The sequence below is a fragment of the Eptesicus fuscus genome, chromosome 11, assembly GCF_027574615.1.
Source record: "Eptesicus fuscus isolate TK198812 chromosome 11, DD_ASM_mEF_20220401, whole genome shotgun sequence".
NCBI lineage: Eukaryota > Metazoa > Chordata > Mammalia > Chiroptera > Vespertilionidae > Eptesicus > Eptesicus fuscus.
The window spans coordinates 40,703,609-40,724,302 of record NC_072483.1 but is presented as its reverse complement, the minus strand read 5'-3'; the positions used below and the strand labels follow the sequence as shown (position 1 = coordinate 40,724,302).

The window sequence follows — 20,694 nt, the reverse complement described above, 5'->3', positions numbered from 1 at the left end:
ATAAATTCTTGGCAAATATATATTTAGTTAATTTATAATATTTATGAATATTCTTTTTAATAAATATAAACTCTCTTATCCTCTTTTCAATATGTTTTTATAATTGTGTGAGCTTGTGATCACATACATGAGGGAGGAGCATTTCAAAACCACTGGAAAGGTGAGCAGAGATTCATATTAAGTGGAAGTTAAGCTGCATGTTGGGAACAGAAGCCAACATTTTCAAGAGCCTATTATAGTACACTAGAGAGCCGGTACATTAAAATTCACAAACTGGAGGGGGGGGGGGTCCCTCAGCCCCAGCCTACCCCCTCTCAGTGGCTGGAGGTGACCTGGCAATCAGGGGAAGGAGACACCCCCATCACACCTCTGCTGCTGCCACTGCCGGCAGGGCAAGCCTCAGCCGGCCCTGGTTACCTGAGCCTCAGGTGGCCCTGGGCGGCTGGGCAGCCGCCATCTGAGGCTTGCCTGCGCCTTGGGCCGGCCCTGGGTGGCTGGGGGGCTGAGGGGACTGGGCACTGCCATCTTGTGGCTGTGGGCACTGCCATCTTTGAGGGTGTGGCAGTCAATTAGCATATTCCCTCCTTATTGGCTGTGGGCACCGCCATCTTTGTGAGGGAGTGATGGTCATTTAGCATATTCCCTCTTTATTAGATAGGATGTTTGATGAGTCTCATTTCAGCACTTAGAAGAACTCCATAAGATAGGCATCTTTCATCCCTATACTGATTCATATGTTACGTCTCAGGAAAGTTGGATAAATTACTCAAATTCACAAGGCTGGAAAATTGTGAAGCTGGAATATAAAGTCATATCTAATTAAAAAGTGTCTTCTTTTTATTATTCTATATAGTTTTCCAATGAACAGAAAGTAAAACAGACTATAAACTTTTCAAAGATAGGAGCTCTGCCCAAAGCAACATTGTGCACCTTCCTTGGATTCTCATTATAACAGTTAATTAAAATTATTATTGACTATTTTTACTAATTAATTTTTATATATTTTATGCATTCACACTGTTTATTCACATGTACGGTAGTTAAAATTTAAGCATTACTTATTAAAATACATAATCTTCAGTGAAATAAAGGAAGATTTCCTAAACCTCCTCAACACAATTGTTAATTCATAAAACATTATTGACTTTAGTGTTTATAGTAAACTAACATATTTTTATCATTATACAACTAATATTTAACTACTGGGTACAAAACATAATTGAGTCTTCTTTCATCAATTACTCGTCTACTATATTATGGAAGTTGCTATCATGTTCCTACTTTGCAGCTGTATTTAAATCAATTTTTGAACTTATTTTTTTTAATCTCCTTATCTTCTTTTGAGCTTATGTTCTATGTTACTGTTCCAATGTCAATTTTATATTGACATAGTGTAGAATGTGTTGTTTTATGAATAAACCACAGACATATTAGGTTGAACTGTATTAAATCGTCATACCATAGGTCAAAATGCTCAGGGAGCAGCAATTTCACATGGTTCAAAGCTAATCTTTGCCTACATTGTGTGTGTGTGTGTGTGTTTTACTCCTTTCCATTATCAGGAGAAATTAGCAAATGTTCTCCAAATCATAAGTGAACGTCTAAAGGAAGTAATATCTTTATAACATGCACTCCATTCACCCCTTGTAAAAGTAGTTCACCCATCCATAAAAATTAACTTCTAATAGGAGTGACTGGGTAGATAAGAGGTCTGGAAACCTAACTCTATGTATGTTTGAGTTAAATTTATGATTTTCACTAAATAATAAAGACTGGTTTGTTTGACAGTAAATTATGTGTTTGGATAAAACTTCAAAGGATAATTGCGAAGCATAAATGGCCTACTTATTAATCAATGCCTTTCAAAACAATAGAGAGGAGAAAGCTGCTAAAAACTGTCCATCAGCTATGCCTTCAATAGAGTATAAGGAGAGCAGAGGCTCCTCTTGGGAGAACAGGAAGATTGTGGACTTTGCTCGGAGAAACTGGTTTGTCCAGACAGTTTTATTTCACTCCCCCTCAAAAGTGAGAATGCTTTGGTCACTTCGACTTCAAAGCAGCCGTAAGGTCAGCAGGACCGCGGGGGTAGGGATGCAGGCACACTGCACCCTTGATCCCTGAGATCCAGGAAGGAGGTCAGGCCTGCCTGGTGGAGATCTCCACAGGAACCAGGGTTGCCACAGTTTGCTACTATGTGTAGCATACCTAGTGTGACACGGAATCATAAGCTCTTCTAACTTTGAGATCTCCCTAAATCATGATGGGGTGATATCTTCAGAAATCCTAGCCGGGAAATTAAGAAAATAATGCTAGTGACAAATAATACTAACGATAGCCCCGCGCCCAGTCGTGGAGCCTGCCGCGTGCCCTTCAGTAGGAGTTCAGTTATTGTGTGTACCTCTGCAATCCTTGCAACACGGCTGGCAGCGTGCTGCTCAAAAAGGACGATGAGCACAGCCTGTGTAGGCAGCTCGTCCACGCTCCCTCTCCTATGCCAATTTCTCTCTCAAGTGTTAGCTACCAAACAAGCCGGAGATCAGAGCTGAGAATTTTTTTTTTTTCTTTAGGTGACTAGCCAAGTCTGACCTGCCCCCCTCCCCCCGACACACACATACACACCCCATTCCACCCTAAGTTTTTCAAAATTTCTAGGAAAATTTTGCAATGCACTTTTCAGATTGATTGGGATATTAAATCTCCTGGAAAAGAACAATTCAAAACATACCTACTACCTAGGAAATACCATCCTAAACTTATGCACCCCCTTCCCCTCTGCCTGGGTTAGGTGGAACGTGAGGCCATCCTTTCACAATGTTTTGCCGAAGCCCAGGCTGTCTTTCCCCCTTCTCTGCTCCTCAAAGGGCTGGCTATGCCTCTCGCACATTCCTCTCCTCCAAGAGGACTGCGAACATCTGTTCAGCATCTTTCAAACTGGAGCCTGCTCACGCGCGGCTGGCTCTCTAGGGCACTGGAACGTTGACCCACAGTTTTTTCTTGTCCCAGCTTGAGCTCAACTATTTTTAGCCTCGTTGGTTTTCGTTTTCAACATTGTAGTCATTTTTCATGTCTGCTTACTCTCCTATTTCTCCATGTTGTGTAATATTCCTTTGATTACCTTTTTTCCAAGGAACTCCAAGAACTCGATGATTCAGCCCTCCGCCCACCCAGCCTCTTGAGGCAAGAGGCTCTCCTCCCTACTTCTGCGAGGTACGGGATTGTTTGGCTCCGGGTGCAGCTCTGTTTTTCCAGCTGTCAAGCAGCAGCTGACCAGATTTTTTTCCCCTCCACACTGAAAATCCACACGCAGCAAAGTGTGTCAATGCATAGTAGGCTGGAAGCAAGGTCTAAAAGAAAAAAAGTCCAAGTGGCTATGTACATCTAGAGAGACAAGCTCAACAATTTTACTATGCGCCAGATGCCAGGCTAGTTGCTGGGAATAACGGTGGAAAAAACCCAGTCCCTGGCCTTCAGAAGGAAGAGACACAAATGAATTAGCATTTATTCGTGCTCTGAGAGAGCACAGAGGCAACGCACTTCCCTGGGACAGGAGGTGGGCAAAGCTTCTTGGAGGAGATGGCCCCGGAGTCCGGAAGGTTGACTAGGATTTAGCCAGAAGAAAAACAAGGGGAATGAAATACCAGGTAGAGGGAACATTGTGTTTGAAATTTTGGAAGCAAAGGAGAAAGACAGCAGTTCTTAGAAATGCAAGTAGCTTAGTGGAGGTATGGAAGGTTGGGGAGGAGCGGTGAAAAGGAAAGTTGAGAGACCAGACCAGGAATGGACTTTATTCTGCAGCAGGGAAACCACATTTTAAGTAGGAACATAATAGAGGCTGCACTGGAGTGAAATTACAAGACACGAGGCCAGTCAGAGGAGGCTGGTGCAGTGATCTGAACGGAAAGAGAGGAAGGCCTGAACAAAGGTGACGCTTAGAGGGATGTGGAGACATAAGAGAGATACTGAAGAGGTTGATGTGAGGGGTAAGTAGACCAGGGAGAGCTCCTGGGTTTCTGGCTTGGACAACCTGGCAGGCGATTCCTCTCACTGAGGTGGGACATGATGAAAAAGGATCATACTTGGTGTGTGTGTGTGTGTGTGTGTGTGTGTGTGTGTGGGTAGGGGGGAGGGTGGTATGAGTGGGGGTAGTGCCAGCAATAATTAATGATTAACTGACTCTTGGTTAAATTGCTTTTGATAGGCCTCTGAATCATCCATGTGGCTCAGAATCCAGTAGAGAAATCCCAACTAAAGAGATAAGTGGAGAAATCATCAGCAGATAGATACCTTTGAATGCTGCAAGAAGTAGCTGAGATTACTCGGTTATTATCTCATTAAATCCCCTTAACTCTGTGAAATGGGTTAAAAGAAAAGACCCGCAGGCGTATAATAATTGGATGACAGACCCAGGCTTGTCTGACTTTAATCTTTGCCTTTTTCTCTTCTCCATGCTGCTTTCCAGGGGGTATATTGAGTGCTTGGAAGAAGCGTTTGTTTCTGTGTTCATGTCTTGGGTGAGTTCACTCCAGCCCAACCCTGTTGTAGTTTCTGGAAACACAAATATTAATAAAGCATGTCTGCTGCAGAGTAAGAGAGATAGGAAGTCAACAGTCATTTTGACATAACATGGGAAGGGCAGTGATGGAGGTGTATTCGGGGTGTATTTGGTACAACTTGTAAGAATCAGGAAGAACCTCTGGCCCCAAAAGTACAGATAAAATGCCTATGTCAATCATGTCAACCTCCTATCAAGTCTGTTCATCAGACTGGGTGGAGTTTGAGAGTGGAGGCGGGGTGGAGAGGCGGGGCCTCTGTCTGAGGGGACTGGTTTGAAGGGGATCCTTGGCTTAGAAAAGACAATGAAAGAGACGGAAAGAAGGACACCTCCAGGAAGGAACCAAGAGGACCTCCTCACTAAAAACATCAGATCCACAGCCTAGTGCATTCAGGTAGCCTCTGGGAATTCCACTCTCCTCCCTCAGCCTCCTGTAAAACATACTTTTTGGAGACTAGTAATGGTTTGATCTGGGGTTTCCTAGCAAGTTTACTAGTAGATGGATTAGCAATTGTTAACTTGTTTGTAAGCATTATTATCCCAGTGATGGGCCTGATTGTTCACGAAGATATTCTCAGTACACTGTCTGCAAAGTAGCATCTCAATAACTGTTAACCTTTATTGAATCAAAGCTAAATAAACAGCTAGTTATACTCAAAATATTTCTTTTCGTTTTCTAAAATATATATCGTATGTTGAATATTCTAACTTGTAGTCAAGTGGCTGATGAATGTGGACACATCATTAAAATTACTAAGATAGTGTGGTTGATAAAGGACAAAATAAATAATGTTATAACAGCCTTTGGTGGGGTTGGGAAAAAAACAGAAACTAATGAATGAACCGTGCTTGCTCCTGAAACACGGAAAGAGAAAAATGAGAGGATTACCTGGGGTGTCTTTTTAAACATGTAAGTTCTTTCATGGCTGCATCCTCACTTCTTATATGGAAATGAACAAAGACCATCTAACTGAGAACAAAAGCAAAGTCTGATTTTTTCAGGGCCTAATATAGCAAGGACAGAGTTCCCTGATTGAAGGGCAAGTGTCCAAGGAGAAAAAATTAAAATTTCAAAAAAACACACTTTGCTTATCTTCCAGAGTGGAGGGCAAGGAGTGAGATCTGTTCATCTTCCTCATCACTGCCTTCCCCACTCCCACGCCATCCTCCCTCTTTCCTTCTTTCCAGTGTAAGATCCCATTTCTTACAGGCCTCTAATTACAGTCCCCACGAACGCAGAGAAAGATTTGATGTTATTTTTTCTTCATTTATCATTTCACTTTTTTCATTTACTCAACACACTCCTATTGACTACTGATGTGTTCCAGGCACATTATTAGGCAATACAGAGAGAAAGATGGGAAGAAAGATAAAATAACTGGAACATTTCCAATCTCCATGAAGAGATAGTTTAGCAAATAATATTTGCTAGAATGGTGTTGAGCTACTTATCAAGTTATTTTTCATTTGGTCTCTCATACATTCTTCACCCTTATGTTCTCTGTCTAGTGCCTTAGGAGGCTACAGATAGCATCCTCTATTAAAATAAGATTGAGACTAAGATTAATAAGGCTCTTTTAAAATATATATATACTAGAGGCCCAGGTGCACAAAATTCGTGCACGGGAGGAGGGGAGTCTCTCAGCCCAGCCTGCACCCTCTCCAATCTGGGACCCCTCAAGAGATGTTCAACTGCCCATTTACAGGGATCGGGCCATGAGGGTGTGGCCAGCCTGGGTGAGGGGCTGAGGGCTGTTTTCAGGCTGGCCACACCCCTTTCAGGGAGGTGGTCCCTGCTGGGGTGTCTGGCCAGCCTGGGTGAGGGGCTGATGGCTGTTTTCAGGCTTGGCCACAGCCTCTTTAGGGTGGGGGTCCCCACTAGGGTGTCTGGCCAGCCTGGGTGAGTGGCTGATGGCTGTTTGCAGGCTGGCCAAGCCCCCCAGCAAGGACCCTCACCCCATGGGGGTGTGGCCAGCCTGGGTGTGGAGCTGTTTGCAAGCTGGCCACACCCCCTGGTGACCCAAGCTCCCAGCCTCTCCTTTTTTTCTTCTTTTATTTCAGCACCTCCTTGAGCGGAGGCCAGGGCCAGCAGGCAGGTGGGAAGCTTGGCTTCCTCCATCACTGGGGGCAACCCAAGCCTCATGCTCACTCCAGCTCCGTGGCCGCCACCATCTTGTTGTGTTAATTTGCATACTCGCTCCTGATTGGCTGGTGGGTGTAGCAGAGTGATGGTCAATTTGCATGTTTCTCTTTTACTAGTGTAGATATATTTTATTGATTTCAGAGAGGAAGGGAGAGGGAGGGAGAGAGAGAGAGAGAGAAACATCAATATGTGAGAGAATCATTACTCAGCTACCTCCTGCACACTCCACACTGGGCATTGAGCCCACAACCAGGGCATGTGCCCTGACTGGGAATTAAATCATGACTTCCTGATTCATAGGTTGATGCTCAGCCACTGAGCCATGCCAACCAGGCAATAAGGATCTTTTACCCTCCACCTTTAATTGGGTTCAGTCAAGAAAAGGTACCAGCAAGGTATTGAAGACAAGGAAGAAAAAGAGACCAAAGTATTTATTCCTTTTGCTTTATATTTGCTTTGTGCTTTCGGCTTTATCCCTCCAGGTCAACAGTTCATTCTAGGTGACCCCCACCTCCAAGTCACATATTCTTTATAGGGGCTATTACCACAGAGGGTTGCAGGGATAATTCTTGTATCAAGAGTGTGGTGGTGGTTCATTTTACTGGGATACTTAAGAAGGAAATAGATGGGCAGCATTCTAAACTATGGTTTGATTTAAACACTCATAAAAATAATGTATGGTGCAGAAATCTCTCTTAAGTTGTTATAATATAAATTCATGGCCTCTCATCAAGTCTCAAACTCGAATCACTTCATAGGTCCAGAATGCCTTGTTTGAAATGGAAACCAGATCTTTTTGAGGAAGGAGCCTGCAGTGCTGCCACAGTACATACCTTATGTCTTCTTCCAAGACTTCCTCAGAAGCACACATATCTTAAAACTAAGTTTGAAAATGTCCTCTGAAATGGGACAAGCTGAGACCTCCCAGGAGTTCTTAAATACCGGCCTTTGGTTTATACTAATTCCTGTGGAGTTAAAACACCACCATGGCTCAGCAGTGAATTACCACAAACACAGTGGCTTAAAACAACACAAATTTCTTATCTTATAGTCCTGGCAGTCAGAAGTCTGAATGGGTCCAACTAAAGTTCCTTCTAGAGGCCTGGTTCCCAATCTGGGGCATGTGCCACAGGGGGGCAAGTTGATTTTTAAGGGGAGCAATTAAAAAATGAGTTATTAAGAGTGAATTTTTTTTGCATTTCTTATGGTTCTAGGGGCCTCATATACAGTATATAAATATATATTGTGACATATTTATGCATTTCAATTCTCTATTATACGTTTTGAAACTTTATTTGCTATTTTTTATATCACTTCATATTATTTTTTAAACAATTTCTTAGTGATTTCTTCCTCAGTACTTCAACTGTCCTTTCATTCTTTTATTTTTCTCTTTCATAGATGCCATATTCTTTGGAAGCTTGTTTAGACCAAGTTAATGGCCTTTTAGGCTTCCTCCATGTGAATGAGAGTTCACTTTCTGAATAATAAGAATTATATGTCATGGAGTGGGGGTGTATCAGGATTTTAGAGATACTTAGGTGGGGCATGGCCAAAAAAAGGTTGGGAACCATTGTTCTAGAGGCTCTGAGAGAGAAATTACTTTCTTGAATTATCCAGCTTTCTAGGGTTGGCCTGCATTCCTTGGCTCATCTATTCTCCTGACCCATGGAGAGAGATTGTGGCAGGCCAGACCACATGGAAACCCCTGGTACTGTCCCACTACAACTGTATGGTGAACCAAAATAATACTGCATTTCTGGGCAAATACAGAGGTTAGTGTCACTAATCTAAAACTCTGAAATATGCAGGGGTGTTGGTTTCCTATCCCACACTCAATGAACTTCCCTGTTCAGCCTGTACAAAGTAAAATGGATTGTGGGAAATTATTATGAATCAATCTCAGCTGCCATCTCAGGTATCATTAACTTTACGAGGTCAAACAATACAGTCCTGGTATCTGAGGCTACTAAACTGATGAGCACTTTTTTTCCTTGAGTTTAATTAATAAAGACCAACTTAAAAAGTCTGCCTTTACCTGGAAGAGGCAACAGTTTATTTTACCATCTTACTTAAGGGCTAAACCAAGTCTCTTGCTCTCTGCTATAACATAGTCTATTGAACACTCGATCATCTCGATATCCCATAACAGTGGTCGGCAAACTCATTAGTCAAAAGAGCCAAATATCACCAGTACAACCATTGAAATTTCTTTTGAGAGCCAAATTTTTTAAACTTAAACTATATAGGTAGGTACATTGTTATTAACTTAATTAGGGTACTCCTAAGCTGGCCTTTGCTAAAAACTCAAGGGCCAAAGAGCCGCATGTGGCTCACGAGCCGCAGTTTGCCGACCACTACCATAGAACATTACATTGGTGCCATTATGCTAATTCGCCCTGGCGTACATAAGTAGCAAATTCCTTAAATGCTTTAGTAAGATAAATGTGGACACATGGTAGAGGATAAATCCCATGAAGATTTTTGAAAGTTTCAAGGCACCCAGTGGTTTAGAACATGTCAGGATACACCTGCTAAATGAAAGTTAATTCACTACACCTTGTATGTCCACCACAAGCAGGACAATGTTTGCCAGAACTCTGGATTTTGGAGACACCATATACCACAAATGGATGTGCCTCTCCGACCCATTTGGTCAGTAACCTATAAGGCTGTCTGCTTTAAATGGAGCCTGGAGCAAGAGAGGGCTCCCTAGGTCCAGGCTATAGTGCAAGCTGCCCTGATACTGGGATTCTAATGACCTAGCAGACACAATAGTTGCCAGAGGTGTCGGTGGCAACCAGAGAAACCTTATAGAGCCTCAAGTAAACCCCAATAGAAGAATCAGAGAGGATATGCTTAACGTTTTTAGAATAAAGCCAGGCCATTTTTTTTAAATTTATTCATTATCTATTGATATATAATAAAATACCCCAAATCTTTGGGGGCTCTTCTTGGATGATGGCTACAACAACCAATGACTATTCACTGTATGAAAATCAACTTCTTTCTTTCTATTTTTGTGTCCTTCTTTTCCCTCTGCCTAGCCCATGCCCCCAGTGCTGCTTCCCCAGAATTGATTGTGTTTTATTTTAAAATGTTTTAATTAAAGCATCGTTATACAATATTATATTAGTTTCAGGTGTACAACATAATGATTCGACATTTACATACCTGACGGTGTGATCAACACATTAAGTTTAGTAACCATCTGTCTCCATGAAAAGTTATTACAATATTGACTATATTCCCTGAGCTTTACATTGCATCTCCATGGCTTATTATTATTATTTTTTTTTATAACTGGAAGTTTGTACCTTTTAGTCACCTTCACCTTTCTCAACCACTCCCCCACCCCCTCAGCTCCTCTCTTTCTACAAGGTTTTGGTAGAGACTGAAAGCATGATCCTGGAACACCAAGCATATCGGTTTGCTAGGGCCATCATAACGAAGTATTGCCAACTGGGTGGCTTAAGCAACAGAAATGTATTGTCTCACCGTTCTGGAGGCTGGAAGTCCAGCATCAAGGGACTGACAAGGTTGCAACGTTCCTTCTGAGGCCTGTGAGGGAAGGATGTGTTCCAAGCTTCTCTCCTTCATTTGTTGAAGACTGCCTTCTCCCTGTGTTTCTTCACATCATCTCCTCTCTATGTGTGTCTGTGTGTGCAAATTTCCCCTTTTAATAAGGACACTGGCCATATTGGATTAGAGATCACCCTAATGACTTCCTTTTAACCTGATTACTTCTGTGAAGATCCAATCTCCAAAGAAGGTCACTTTCTAAACACTGGTGATTAGGAGTCCAACATATCTTTTTGGAGGGGACACAGTTCAACCCATAACAACAAGTAACTGTACAACCTGAACTACCCATAATAAACTAGTCATTACCTGATCCACCAAATGATAGTTGGGCCGGTTCAGCAGCATCCCGTTATTAAGTGGAAATGGCATCTATAAGCTATAGGAGATAAACCCAAGTGTCCCAGAGGCACAAGAAGTTCGTATGAGCAGAGAATTCAGACTCCATGGTACCCACTTCCACTGTTTCAGTGTCTCTCCCTCCGCATATTCCTGTACTTCCATGGGGAGTACCATATAACCAAACAACAGAGGAGGGAAAAGAGTGGGCCTTATTGCAAAGTAAGTTGGTACCAGTCATTAAGTCATCACAACCCCTTCTCAGGGATACCCTGAAATACCATAGAAAGAGAAATCTTCCTAATGGACAGAACTTTGAGTAGTACATCTGTTTTTTCCATTTTGTATGGAAAGAGAGATGGCCTAATATAAGATTACACTGACTCATAAGTGGTGGCTAATGTGTTGGCCAGCTGTTTCCTAGAGACTTTTAAAAAACAAGATTGAAAGACTGGTGACAACGGTCTGAGTGAGGGAGATATGTGAAAGAATTTTTTGAAAGTGGGCATCAAGTGTGAAGACATGTGTCTCATGTGATGGCCTCCACAGAACTAGATGATAAGTTCCTTGGATGGTACCCAACCTTTCCCCAGCCTCCCCAGAGCTCCATGGTATGAGCCTGGAGGTTAAGCATAAGCTCAGTGCACGCATGTCCCACCCCAAAGCGGTAGCTTCCTTCCTCCAATGCTGAGTGTACAAACTGGTGAGAGCAGAGGCTGACACTGAGCTCCTAATATGGCACTATTCCCTCTCGTCTTTGTTAGACGTTCTGTTTTCACCGCTCCAGCCAAAAGGCTCCAGTAACAACATTGCTATGGACACACTTTTACCAGCAGTTGGAAGAGGGAGGCAGGGATGGATTTGAGAGATACTGGTAAAGGCAGAACTGGTGAGGAACTGGTGAGGAAGTGAGTGAGGCAAGAAGAGGAAACCTGAGAGGACTAAAGTTTTCCGTTTCTGTGACTGGAGACACTTTTAATGAAGGTGGAGGTGATCAGAGAAGGGTGGGCCGAGGGTATTGGAGAAGACAGAGTTCAGTTTGAGCCTCTGGAGGTGGGTGTGGATGAGTGTATGTATGTATCATAAGCATAGTGGTCAAGAGGGGAAATGATCCCTGACTGCAGAAGCGAAGTCTGGAATGGAGATAAAGATTGTAAATTTGAATTTATTCATAATCATTTTTTGTTTTTGTTAATTTTTTTTATTGATTAAGGTATTACATATGTGTCCTTATCGCCCCATTGCTGCCGTCCCTCCCCCCCACACACACACACACTCATGCCCTCACCCCCCTGGTGTCTGTGTGTTTTAATGCTCCATAAGACTTTGCATTTTTAACTATGGACAGAGAGGCTTTGTTTTTCAACAGCAGTGAGCCAACTGAAGAGGCCTTTTAGAAGGTAAAGAGTAGCACATCCTCAAGGGAATGAGCAAAGAGGGGCCCACAATGCAAATATGTACCTGTGTGTTTTATACTGAAAGTGCCAAGTGCACAGACCTCATCTGTCTTGTTCCACTTTTCCACTTTGGCTTCTAAAAGAGAGTCTGCTTCCTCGCAGCCATGCACATATTAGTGAAATGGATGGAATAAATGGGAGGATGTGGAGATGAATGGATGGATGAATGAATGAATGAACGAACGAACCAACCAACAAACCTACAGGGCATAATGGGGAGCTGGGAAAAGGCAGAGCCACACCTGACGGTTTTCTCGTCTTCAAATCTTCTTTGCAAGACTGAAAGATAAGTGGCCATCGGGCCAGTGGTTAAGAACAGGACTCTTAATTCAGACTCCACGACTTCCTAGCTGCGTGAAGGGGCCAAGTGGCTCAACCTTTCTGAGCCTAGACTTCCTTCCTGTAAAATAAACACAGCAAATGCTTAGAGCAGCCCCTCGGCGGGGGTGGGGTGGGGAGTAGGTTCCACACCAGAGTTAGTGTTATTATCTTTGGCATCTTGATGAAAAGGTAAGCCTGCAAAACAAGCCAGAAATTCCCTGTTGAGGGTGAATCCAAATCCTTCGCCTCTCAGTTTCATTCATACGTGAACAATCACCTTCTCCCTCGCTTTGCCATCCAGAAGCTTAAACACCCCACTCCTCCCCCAACACACCTTTCACTGGCTAGAGAGAGAGGCCTGGGTTTAGTGAGCTGGGTGAGTTTGCAGAGCCCCATGCCCTCTCTGGGCTCGGCCTGCCCACGCGAGGTTGCAGGAGCCCGGCTCCAAGGCTCCTTTCTCATAAAACAGACCCTGGCCCCGGCGTTGGCGGCCTAGGACGCCGCGTCGGATGCCGGGCGCCAGCGTTTCTCCGATAGGGGTCTCACCCCCGCTCCCGCGAGTCCCCGGGCCCCGCACGGTGCGCACCCTGGCTGCCGCCCCGCGCCCCGCACAGCCCAGGGGAGGGGCCTCTCTGGCGCCCCCCGGCCGGGATGGCAGTGTCCGGAGGCGCCGCGCCTTCTCCCGCAGCTTGTCCCGCAGCCCTTTACACCTAGCGGGCCGGGCCCTCGCTAATGTTTAACTCCGGGCCGAAACTTGGAGGGAGCGCCGAGTGACTCCGCGGCCGGTGGGGAGCGGCGGAGCTAGACGCGCGTCCGGGCGGCGAGTCTGACTTCTGCTGCCTCCCCGCTCGGGACGGACGCTCAGTTCCGAGGAGCCGCCGACCATGAAGGTGAGTGAGTAGCGCGCCCCCCTGCTCCCCCAGCCCCAGGGTCGAGTCGTAGGTGCCTCTCCACCAAACTCTCCCCAAATGATCCCCCAGATCCCTCGGAGCGGAACCCGGGGTCTCGGTAGGCAGCAGCGCCGGGGGCCGCCCTCTGACAGGTGAAGGGATTTTCTAGGTCTCTGCTCTCACTCTGGGACCTGCGGGGTTTCGGGGTTTCGGCCCGGGCGCTCAGCCTCGGACGGACCCGGAGAGCCACCCATAAAACGCGCGCCAGAACTCTCCCTGGGCTTCTGACGTGCAGGCGGAGTAGAAGCAAAGGGTAATGGGCTCGGAGGCCACAGGTTCAAGGGCGACCGCTCTTCCTACCTCCCACTGGCTCACTCCGAACCCTCCCAGCCCACCGTGCCCCCCTGCCAATGCGCGCCCACGGGCAAGCCCCGTGGCCCGGGGTGCAAGCCCAGGTCCCGACCCCGTCACCCAGCCGGGGGCTGAAGGGCTTGATCTAACCGGACTGATGTAACCGGCCTGCAGACGCAGTGGAAGGTGCTGCTGGGACTGCTGGGGACTGCGGCGCTCGTCACCATCATCACCGTGCCCGCGGTTCTGCTGAGCCAAAGCAGTAAGTTTGTCATCTTTGGAAAGAGATAGGACAGTTGGAGACCGGGACCTGCTTCTGTTTTACCACAGGAAGGGGGACGGGGGGTTTTGTCGGGGGGCTGGGGCCCGTGTGACAGACAGGTGGTAGCTGAGGCGTCCCAGGCGTTGCTGCTGCTTCCAGGGTGGCAGTTAGATGGACTTCCGCTGTTGGTGCTGCAAGAGCCTCGCAGTCGTTTTCTGTATAACCAACACGTACTTCCTGAAATTAGGGGAGCGGGGCGGGTTAGGATTTTTTTTTGTGTGTGTGTATTAAATTTAAATCAATTTTTTAAGTGGTTGTGGTCTTCAAAGGAAAGGAGGCAGTGTTTAAAGATCTCAAATGCCACATGGGTGCGGGGGAACAAGAAAGGAAGCCCCAAAAATGCAGTTTGGAGAAGACAGAGCACAGGGCCCCAGGTAGTTTCCCTTCAGGAAGGATGGACATCCCTCCAAGTTGGGATGCGGGAACATAACTGACCACTGATAGACATTATAGAATTTAAGTATTTCAGAGTTAAATCATGAAGCTGCTGTACTACATGATGATATTCAGAGGAGGGTAGATTCAGTGATGCTTGGTGGACTCTTTCATTTAAAGCCACCTTCATTTCCTTCAGCTTGGCCAACTGCTCCAGTTCAGTCCTAGCTCTTAATATAAAACTTTCATATAGCGGAATACGCACTATTGATGTGAGCACACGAGAATAACTAGTTTGGGTCTCCTCGGCCCAACTTTCCTTTTAAATATTTATTTTCATTTCAGTGTAACACACGCTGGGCAACGAGCTGAAGCATCTACTCTGGATGGTGTAGTCAGCCAGCAAGTGTGTAGATAGTGCTTATATACGGAGGATGTGTTATCCAAATTTCTGTTCAGAATTAGTTTATAGAGTTATCAAAAACCATGTTTGCCCAGCAATTTCAGTGCCAGGGCAAAGGTGACAAAGGTTAAATAACTGAATGTGTTGACCTATTGATAATGACTTCACTTACTTAAAGCAATGGGTACTACCACTTTAGACTGTTAAATGTCAGGCATCAGTCCACTCACCTTGGACTCTGTTGTGAACTGTTGAACTTTAACTCTTTTTATAAAATGATACTTAGTATATTTAAACAACCACACACACACAGCCAAAGGATGGGTCATCCATACAAGCAAATATTCACATCTTACATTATGTTTCAGGCACTGTACTAGTTGCTGCAAAGACAAAGATTAAATTTTATAAATATAAAGATCTCTGACCTCAAGAAGTTCATAGTAATTTAGTGAGAAACAGACATGCAAACAAATCAAAGTAACCAAAACATCACTGAGGCACCACAATGGCACAGGAAGGATGGGTAAAACTGTAATTATCAGAACTTGCCTTAGGGGACGGAACATGACTTTGATAAGCCACTTGGGATGGGTGGTGAAATGGCCTAGGGGCTTAGGTCATGAAACTGTCTTCCCTGGGGTTTGGTGGGTGAACTATGGGTGTTTTGTTTTGTTTTGTTTTGTTGAGTGACTCCTAAAGCCCAGGGAGGGGCTGTCTTATCATTTCCCTTAAAGAGTACTTAGTTTTTTTCTGCAAATGAAATTTGAGCAAATATCTCAAGAACATCCTCTCTGTAGGATCTTCCCCAGAGATTCACATCTTCACCTATGATTGTGAGTCAATGGGACAAGTTAGTGAGGCTTGAGCAAACTTCCCTGGGGTTAGAGGGATACTTCTGGGAAAGTCTGAGAAAAACTCTCACAAGGAGCTTCCTATGTAGTGAGGCTTGAATGGTTAACTTCAGGTTCTGGAGGTAAGGCTTTCTGGAAAGAAAGTGAGTGCCTTTCGTGTTAACACAGAGACACAAGATCACATGCTCTAATCTGGGATTATGAAAGGACTCTTAGCAAGAGAGGAAGGTGGGCAGCAGGAAAAGGATATGATTGTAACCTGTAGGGGATGAAGAACTGCTGGAGAATTCTGGGCATGCCTGAACCCTTGTGCATGACAGTGGCAAGGTGGGTTTAAGTGGAGCAAGGCTGGAGAGAAATCAGGGGAAGTGTCCCAGTAGACTGGTGGTACAGACCAGAATGGGGAGGCTATATAGAGCTACTCAGAAACGTGGATGATTAGACTGTGATTTTTGGGAACACAGGGAGTGTGGGGAGCTTGGCTAAGGACAACTCTTGGGAAACTAGGTGGAGATGTGGTTTCATTTTGTGCTTTATTTATACCACCACTGAAGTCTCCTCATATATTTTTTTAAGAATATGTTTTTTTCATTGATTTTAGAGATAGATGAAGGGAGAGAGAGAAATATTAATGAGAGAGAAACATCGATCAGTTGCCTCCTGCATGCCTCCTACTGGGGATTAAGCCCGCAACCCAGGCAGGTGCTCTGACTGGGAATTGGACCACTGAACTCTTGGTGTATGGGATGATACTCAACCAACTGAGCCACACCGGCCAGGGTTCCTCATATTTCTTAAATGGCATTTACAGTTTACATATTTGAGGAGAAAAGGGAACTCACCTTGTTCCAATGCCTGCCTTGCCACAGAATTTTCACTAAATCAGCTATACCTTTCCTCCAGTTGTGCCACTGGAAGGGATCGCATTATTACAAAGAATCCAGAGTTGTTACCCAAGAAATGTTCTTCATATCGTCAATCTAGGTTTAAAATCAAATACATACCTGGAAGGAAGGGAGGAGGTGAGACAGGAGAGTGGAAATATAAATGGGAACGAAAGGAAAAAAGAGAGAAAAGGAAAGAATGAAGGAAACATTCGATAGAAAAACAAACCAAAATGCTAGATTATGTGGAAAGCAAAGAAATAAACAGCCAAAAGGAAGGAGGAAGAAATGAGCAAACCCAATTTCCTTCCCTGAGAGGTTGGTTTAAAGAGAAGGTTAAGTGTTTCCATATGAAAGGATGACTTCAGCAGAACTAGACACACCCAGAAAGGGTGTGGGAAATGAAAGGCAGGGGAGGGGGGGGGGAGGAAGGGAAGCCTACTTAATACTAATGTCATATGTTTTTTAGAATAAAAACTCCTTGATGTCAGAAATTATGCATTCACTAAGCAAAATTAAAAGTTCGCCTCCTTCTTTATGTATAATAAAGAATTGTATTTTGTTTTAAATTTCAAAATGTCCTACTTAAAATTCAATATGTGCTACATATTTAAACATTCTTTTTGGGGGGGCCTGATGCGGCGGGGGCCAAACATGACGGGGATCTCCCTTTTCCGCGTCCCGAGAGAGAAGAGAGACGAACGAACCCGTTCTAAGGGGAGGCGGCCAGGGATTGAGAAATATTAGAAATAAAGAGAGGAGACACAGAGATAGATGTGAAAGCTGGGGCTGGGTGGGACGCCATCTTTCCATGCAGCGCGTTTATTTTATAAGCCTAGATTTACATATCTAGTCCCGCCCCTGCCGACACCTGGGCTGCTGTGAAGTCAGAACTGATTAACAATGTCCAGCCGCATTGGGGAAGCTTGTTCCCAGGGCGTGACTCGGCCTATGCCCTGAGTTCAGCTGACAATAATTAAGGACAGTGCCCATGTGTCTTCCCTGACGGCCCTCTACATCTTTTCCCTGAGAATCAGCAGTGAAACATACATTGTACTCATAATGGATTATAGAAATCCTCATGACTCAGTAGCAATAGAACCATCTCATTCAGTACTTTGATCTCTTTATTTCCCCCTTTAAATTATATGATAGGCCGAGCTTTTAAAATGTTTGTCACATGGATTTATTACTTCATTTTAGTATTTATCAAATGATATTATTATTGAGTTTTATTATGGAATAGAAACGTCGCTGTTCTTTTTTCCTTTGCACTGCTTTAGCAGTACATTTCCTCCATTCTAGTACCTTTCTGCAGTGCATAGGGAATTTGACTGCTCACCCATCCATCAGTAATAAAAGAAAACCCAAATGTGAAGGAGACAGGAATAATCAAAGAAAGAAAGATAACATCTATGAAGTTTGCCTGAGGAAGTTCAGGATCTAGTCCAGGCTTACAAGCACAGAAATACGCCTGAATGAAAGCTTTGTACATTTCAGGGACAATTTCTAAACAGTGAGCTCTGTGAAAGCTCGCATTGACTCCAGCTAGCTCAGTTAACTATTGTCAACCATTGTTGAGTGTTCATAAGGTCAATGGGTTGGTCTTTTTCAGGCCAGCACATTTGGCATTTGGTTCCCTAGCCATACATAGCCTGTGCCTTTGATTTTTCTCTCTTAGACATCTTGGTGCTCATCCCAAAAGGGATTAGAGAGAAAAAGGGAAGATTCTTTGCCCAACTGATGGTTAGAGAAAGCCATAATAAGGGACTGACTAGAGTTGGATCTATATACTTGAAATTTTATGGCTTAACAAAGTGCTAAGGCCTACATACAGGGAATGTGACTGTAAATGCATGTGGGATCACCTTGCTTGTGGAAAAGAAGGTATGCAAAGATGTAATAACAGCCAACATTGTGTGCCAGGTATGGGGCGGAGGGCTTTTAATATACTTCTCATTTGATCCTTACACTAACCCTTTGAAAAGGATACTATTATCATCTGCATTTTTACAGATGGTTTTTGGAAACTGAGAAGTTGCTTAATGATTTATTACTGCACAATGAATTACCCCGAAACTTTAAACAACCAACATTTGTTACGTCATAGTTGTCTCAGGAATTTGGCAGCAGCTTAGCTGGGTGGCTCTGGTCAAGGTCTCTCATGAGGGTGCAGTCAAGGTATTATCTGAAAGCTTGATTGGGGCTACAGGATCGACTTTCAAGCTCTCTCACATTGCTGTAAATAGCTACAGGCCTCAGTTCCCCTCCATGTGGGCCTCTCCATAGGGTACCAGGCTTCCCTTAGAATGAAGGATCCATGTAGGAGGCTGCAGTGCCTTTTATGACCTCGCCTCAGAAGTGTGACCAATGACCATCATCTGTTGTATTCTGTTGGTCACACAGAGCAACCCTGCTGCAGTGGGAGAGGGCATTACACAAGGGCATGGATACTAGTAGCAGAGATTACCGGGGCCATCTTAGAGGCTGGTTACCAGAAAAGTTAAGTAACTTGCTCTAAGTTGCACCGAGTTAGAATTAGGCAATGTGACTCTAGAGCTGGTGCTCTTGAACCCAAATTGTTCTGTTAGTGATCAAGTATAAAATTAATGAGGCCATATTTGCATAAATGTTACAAATTCCCACTCATATACCTATATTATAATTTCATGACTGCTAATCCTTGGATGCTAAGTGTTCTGCTGCCTCCTTTCCTATATAAGCTGTAGATAGGCAACACCTTCCATCCCAGGACTGATATCCCACACTTTTGACTGGTCTTATTTCGTGTTTTTAGTAGTAGTAGTAGTAGTAGTAGTAGTAGTAGAAGTAGTAGCAGTAGTAGGTCCAGATGTACTACTTGCACTGAATTACACTTGCTTTGTTTCCAATGGATGTTGTATTATTTCATTTGATCTTCATGAAACAACCACATCAGAAAGAGGTATTAATAGCCTGACTTTATACACTGACAAAACTGAAGCATCGAAGTTTAGGGCTTTGTAAGTACTAGAACTTGGGAATCCAAGTCTTTTGACTTCTAGCCTTCCCTCAGTCTGCTGGTTCCCATAAATAACTGTGTAAGAAAATGCTTTGATGAGAGTTTTTTAAGTTAATGATAAATCATTTCTTTATGGCTTGATGCTTACACTTTCATTGTTGTAAATCAGTAGCTTGTAAATATTTTTACCTTTAGTCTTCATAGCTCCAATGTAACTTCCAGTAGAGGTGTGTCTCTCAACCTGAGAGTAAACTGAAACCACAAAATTGGAACTTCTGAGTTAGCTGTTTTATTTTTGCCAAGTACTGTATTTGAAGTTTTATATTGTACTTCAAAATTATAACTTCCTAGGATGGTTTTTTTAAATTTAATGATAAACCATTTGCTTTAGTTAAGAGTACACATTAATGTGCACATTTTTTCATTATTTGGTTCACTGGGAAATTAAGGAGACCCATGAGCTTAAGTCACACAATTCAGCATCTAAGGCCCAAAAAGCAGAGGTAATTTAAAGCAGAGCCAAAGCCAGCAGGGACTTTAATAATGACACCAGGGGGCCACACTGATTCAGGACGTATGATGGAGAAAAAGGAGGTCTGTGGGGTATCAGGTGGATACTATCACCCATTCCTTCTCTGACTTCACACTGGGTCCCCAAAACTGGCTGGGTGGCTCCTGTCACCATAATACCATCTTTATAAGGCTGAAATCTCCTCTTCTTGTTTTCCCAGTTGTTTTAAAGCCCCACCTGCTCAAACTCAGGTCCATGAGTTGAACGGACAGCTTCATTTTCCTGTGGTTTTTCTTTATTATTTAACTAGAGGCCCAGTGCATGAATTCGTACACAGGTGGGGTTCCTTTGCCTGGCCTGCGATCAGGGCTGATCAGGGCCGGCCAGGGGAGGTTGGCTATGGGAGCACACTGACCACCAGGGGGCAGCTCCTGTATTGAGAGTCTGCCCCCTGATGGTCAGTGTGCAGCATGGCAACCGGTCATAAAGGTCGCTTAGGCTTTTATATATATAAATTCCATTTAAAAACTCTTCAAGGCTAAGGCCTATAGTGGCCAGATGCCATATTTGTTAACTCCTCAACATGTATTAAATGTTCCCTGCATGGCAGGTGTTATTGAAGGTGCAGGGATCTGGTCCTAACAGTCAAGATGAGGAGCCTGCTACCATGAACCTTTATAATTTATGGGGCACATGGGTAGTAGGCAAG

The 20,694-nt window shown here is 44.1% G+C and overlaps 1 protein-coding gene across 1 annotated transcript in view; it reads left to right on the top strand.

Annotated features, from left to right (window-relative positions):
• The first annotated feature begins 13,192 nt into the window (after window positions 1-13,192).
• DPP4 (dipeptidyl peptidase 4) overlaps window positions 13,193-20,694 on the top strand; it is an 83,909-nt gene continuing 76,407 nt past the window's right edge. Inside the window, exons 1-2 of the mRNA XM_054723315.1 lie at window positions 13,193-13,284; window positions 13,810-13,897. Coding sequence (XP_054579290.1) covers window positions 13,279-13,284; window positions 13,810-13,897 — 94 coding nt within the window. The 5' untranslated portion in view covers window positions 13,193-13,278. The remainder of the gene's footprint in view (window positions 13,285-13,809; window positions 13,898-20,694) is intronic.